Source organism: Austrofundulus limnaeus, unplaced genomic scaffold (assembly GCF_001266775.1).
Source record: "Austrofundulus limnaeus strain Quisiro unplaced genomic scaffold, Austrofundulus_limnaeus-1.0 Scaffold4, whole genome shotgun sequence".
Classification (NCBI taxonomy): domain Eukaryota; kingdom Metazoa; phylum Chordata; class Actinopteri; order Cyprinodontiformes; family Rivulidae; genus Austrofundulus; species Austrofundulus limnaeus.
This window is the reverse complement of record NW_013952406.1, coordinates 4806881-4812063: the sequence shown is the minus strand read 5'-3', so window position 1 is coordinate 4812063 and position 5183 is coordinate 4806881. Positions and strand designations below refer to the sequence as shown.

The 5183-nt window shown below is 40.6% G+C and overlaps 1 protein-coding gene across 1 annotated transcript in view; it reads left to right on the top strand.

Annotated features, from left to right (window-relative positions):
* The window catches only part of LOC106527077 (hemicentin-1), a 28724-nt gene that overhangs the window by 6314 nt on the left and 17227 nt on the right, over positions 1-5183 (top strand). The window contains exons 7-9 of the mRNA XM_014021843.1: positions 1875-2135; positions 3398-3748; positions 3837-4079. Of these exons, the coding sequence (XP_013877297.1) occupies positions 1875-2135; positions 3398-3748; positions 3837-4079 (855 nt within the window). The remainder of the gene's footprint in view (positions 1-1874; positions 2136-3397; positions 3749-3836; positions 4080-5183) is intronic.

The window sequence follows — 5183 nt, the reverse complement described above, 5'->3', positions numbered from 1 at the left end:
GACAAAGCCATTTTATTTACACGCAAAGCATTCTGGGTAAATGACGATGTGGATAGGTCGGTGTGAGGCTCCTAGGAGCTATTTCCACCTTGAAGGTTAAGCTTGGACAATATCTGATGATCGACTCTTTTAAAAGAAACCAGAGCGTTGACAGAGAGGAGAAGGTAGAAATGACTCAGTCTGTAACTGAAAATATGGATGGAGGACAACAGAGCTGCTTCATGGAAGAAGAACCTCAGCTTAGCCTGTTTGCCTTCATGCTAGTCCTCACGCTATATTGCCTTATATGTATTAGCTCGACGCTAGTGTGACAAACAAGCTAAACTAAAGTCCTCCATCCATATTTTCAGTTGCAGGCTGAGTCATTTCTACCTTCTCCTCTCTGTCAACACTCTGGTTTCATTTAAAAGAGTCGATCATCAGATATTGTCCAAGATTAATCTTCAGGGTGGATTTAGCTCGCTAGCAGCCTCGTGCTGATGACCTAGTTGATGTCATCATTTACCCAGAATGCTTTGCGTGGAAATAAAATGGCCCCGTCCGTGTAATACGTTTTTAAACTTTTAGTTTGAAAATTATAAAAACTGAACATCCTACAGTATTTTTACAGTCTTTATTTTACAGTTAAAGTATATGTTTATCATATAAAGTCTAATGTTGCAACTAATCGGGGATCCCTTTAAGTTTAACATGTGGTGTAGACTAAGTATTATGAATATTTAGACCACAACGCATCGCAAAATACTTATTTTGAACATGCATTAACTGCTGTGAAAAGGCCAGCTGATGGACTTTAACAAGCATGTCCTCTAGCATCATGAGGTGCTGCAGCAGCTGCACACCCCTACTTCTTATGGCTTTGCGCCAATGCAATAAGAACAGCTACAAACTTGTGCATTTAAATGTTGCACATTATTCTGTTATTGTTAATTTTGCTTGCAAATTTGGCTCAGTTTAGTGGCTTATTTCTCGTCTCTGGCAGCTGAGTTTTTCTCGCTGCCGAGCTGTTACATTTATAGTCACGGTGGGAGTCGGTGAGTGGGCCGCGGCCCGTGGGAGTCTGTGCCCGGTGTTTGAGGCGGGGGGGTTGGTTTCCTCTCCGCCGATGTGGAGCTCGGCTGCTTGCTTCCAGCCATTACAGCTTAGCTTAGCTGTTCTGTTTACCTCCCACTTCTGGGCTCGTTCCGTCCGGCTGAACCGACCTTAAACGCGCTCGAGAAGACAGAACGAGAGCTCCTGTTTAAAACACGTCCCTCTGACTTCTTTTAGTTTTATTTTATTCCAATGGAGGATCGCTGCTCGCTTCGTGTGCTTTTGCTCCTTTTAGAGCTGCTGTCGCTTTCTAACGGGACAAAGTCGAGTAAGTTGTGTGAAACACTTTAAGACCACATGTTTTCCTTCATGTCGAGACGGAAATGGTTTATTATAGGCGCTTGTGGGAACTTAAATGAAYGTTATGAGACTTATTCAGATTTATTGTGTGTAAAAGTTGTTGAACAGTTTGTGAACACTTGAAAAGTCAACTTTTAAGTCTTGTCTTGTGTACTTCATTTCTGTATAAGTCTCAGTTAGGATTCTTTTATATAAAAATATATTTATGGGAATGTGGAGGGTGACGCATTTAACTAAAATGTAGCCTACAGTCCAGGTCAAAAGAATGGTGGGCACCAAGTAGACTGCATTAAGGGAGGGGTATCCTTCCTGAGTCTTTTCCTGTTGCTTTCAGTGACACCATTGTACTTCAGAGGGGTTGTATTTACTGTTGTGTTTCTCCACAGCACCATACCTGGAAATGTCATGTTATCATAATGCATGCCTGTAACCTTAAATCAGAATGGTACCATTCTTTTATACTCTCACCCTTCTGTTCACAGGTGCTGGACTGGAATGCCCCATTGAAATCAGTCCAAAGGAGTTGGTGTTGCAGTACCAAAGCACAACGCAGTCCGTAGAGTGCAAATCCAAAACTGTCGAGACAAACGTTAAGGAAATATTCTGGACTCGAAACGGCGATAAAATTTCAAACACACGTTGGGTTGCTGACACTGACGGAGACTGGGACCCTCAACCCGTTTGTCATGGAGAGTTTATTGGTTTGGGAAACTGCTCTAAAGCTTTACACTACACTCTCTATAGTAAGTGTGTCTAATTAACACCACACCCAACTACAGGCTCTTAAAAACCACAAAAATGACGATAACACAACCGTTTTACAGCCTTGAAATTGGCTGTGGTAGTAGCTGACGCTGATCCCCTGACACATATTCTGAGTTCAAACAGACTGAACAAGATGTTTGTTTAAAATGCTGCCATAAACTCGTTTTTAGTCTGTCTGTTACCAAACAACAAAGACGCATTTTAATGAAACTTGGTCAGTTTTATGGAACTTGAGCTAAAATCTCATGCTAGTTGCCAAGAGTTTTTACAACACAATATKATGGTATTCCAAAATACCTCATGAAATCACATATTTGCCAAAGTTTGACCAGTACGTGTCGTTTCTCAGTATAAAATGATCTTAGTCTAAAACTCTAATATGAAAGGTGGCAGCATGGCTGGTCTGTGGCATAGGCAATATAGGCAAATGCTAAGGGGACCGTCCATCTAGGGGGCACCACAAGTCAAGAACAAAAAAATTTTTTCTAAAATTTTATTAGGGTATAGTTAATTTAGTTTGTAGAATAATCACTGGTTACTTAAGTTTATAAAAGTAATCTGTTCCGTTGGTTTCTCAGCCGGCTTTGTTACATGAGGTGTTACATGGTACAGAGGTCTTCTTGTGATAAAAGTATCATGATGCAGTCAAGATTAATTCCTGTTGCTTAGTGTATAAATAGAAAAAAAAGATAATGGAAGTTTTAGTTATAAGCTCAGATAGAGATCTGGTTAAATTCTGGTTTAGTGTTCTACCTTGATAAAAAAATTGATTTTGTGTTTTATTAATCCCAAGAATTTAGTAAAATGCTCTTCAAATGGTTTGAAAATGCATAGTATTGAATAGATTTGTATAAATGTTTCCAGGGGAGCATAACCCTGGACCCCCCTAGAACTGCTTCACTCCGTTGCTGCTTGTTAACATGAGCAGGTGTTCCTTCATGGCTGTCAGCAAACGTTAGCCGGTAGACTTCAGATATTCAGTTTCAAATAAATTACATTGTTAATTCTAGACTACCTGGTTTAAAAATAAAATAATACCAAAGACAAAACTATTTACTTTGATATGTAAATTGGCAGTGAGATTTAGAAAATTGCACAAGGGGCTTCACCTGAATTCTTGGCTAGATCCGGCCCTGGGTGGCAGTTAGTAAGCTAGGCTTTTATTTTATGTTCTTTATTTACCATAAGCTTAATTTCTCCTTTCTAACTTTCTTATCTTTTTTAATTAACTCACCTGCAGAAACACCAGAAAGTGTATCCATCACCCTTGTGAATAACTCCCAAACACCTGTGGAGGGCACCGAGCTGCAGCTGCAGTGTGACATTATCAGTGTTGCTCCTGCACAAAACCTCAACGTGTCGTGGACCTTCCACCAAGGGAACAAAACCATCGAGCCGTTAGGTAACGCAACCTGCAGCTTCAGTCCGGAAAGGCCTGACGGATTTCCGGTAAACGTGTCATGCACCATGAACATCCCTCTGAAGTGGTTCCACAATGGAGTTGAAGTCCAATGTGGGACTGAGCTGAACCTGGGCCTGACGGGACGGCAGCTTCAAAACACGTCCAACATCGTAACAGTCTCTGTGTTCTGTAAGAATTACTTTTACTTTATAGTAATCAGTCTTAAAAACCGTATGACATCATACTAATCACTGTGTTTTTGACTCTGCTTTTACAGATGAACCCAAGATTAACATCACAAAGCTTCCAGAGACCGTCCTGGTGTTCAAAGATTCTCCTGAAGAGCTTGTTTGTGAGGCCGATGGCAACCCAGTTCCAGAAATCTACTGGGAGTACACTTCAGAAACGGCAATCCTTAAATCTAAAGAAACGCTCGTGGTGCATGACGCAGGCCTCTATACATGCGTCGCTAAAAATAACTATAACACCACGAAACAAGTGGTTAAAGTTATTTTAATAGGTAATGTGCATCTACTTTGTTTTGAAGAGCGATTGTTTCTTTGCTGAACAAATGTGGTCCAGTTAAAGGAGTCAGACCTATATATTCCTGCATTTATCCATTCAGATCTGAGGTGCCCAAAGTGCCCATGAACCTGTGCTGCCCGAACTTACATCAAACTTTCCCCAAGTGCGCGGGCTGAAAAAAAGAAAATATGAACAAAAAATGTGGGTCATTGCACTGGCTGCTAGCTTAATCATAAATCAGACTTTACTTACAAAGTATTTGAATTTCATGTATTATATTGTTGTTTTGACCCAGTACGGAGTCCACAAAGGGACATGGGGGACTTTTTTTCTTTTGCGTTCCCACGCAATAGCATTGCGGTACCTCGACAAACTTTTTGCGTTCCCTCGCAAGTTGTTTATCACTGTTGTTCCAACCGGTTTATTAACAAGTTCACATGCTCACCATTAGCGAGTTAGCCTGCTTCTTTAATTCAGCTTAGCAATAGACGAATGTAATATGTTGATATTTTAACTCGGCGCAGCCACGCTGTATCAATTTCAGTTTCCCAAACTTGTGGCGACATGTCCTTTTTTGGTAACTGGATATTTCAAAATAAAAGTCTGATTTAATTCAGTTCATACAAAGCAAACTTTTGTGTGGGAACACAAAACAATATTGCGAGGGAATGCAAACGTTTGCGAGGTAACGCAAAAAGGTTTTGTGAGTTAACACAAACGTATTACGAGGTAACGCAAAAGTATTGCATGGGAACGGAAAAGAAAAAGATCCCTTCGTGTCCCCTCGCAGGCTCCGTAGGCCCACAGCCCTTGGATAGAATATCATTTTGGCCTTATTGGGGGAAAATTTTGGGCACTCCTGATTTGGATTACCTTCAAGTTCTGTGAATACTAAATGTTGCGTTGTATCGACTAGGGGTGTAAGAAAATATCGATACACTGCAATATCGCGATATTTCATTTCCCAATACTGTATCAATATTCTAAAGCCCTGTATCATTTTTTAAATTAAGCTTTAAAATGTCAACTTTCCTGCCAGCCGTTCATTTTTATGTTGTAGTTCAGCCTCTGACCACTAGTTGGCAGCAGTGAGCCAGCC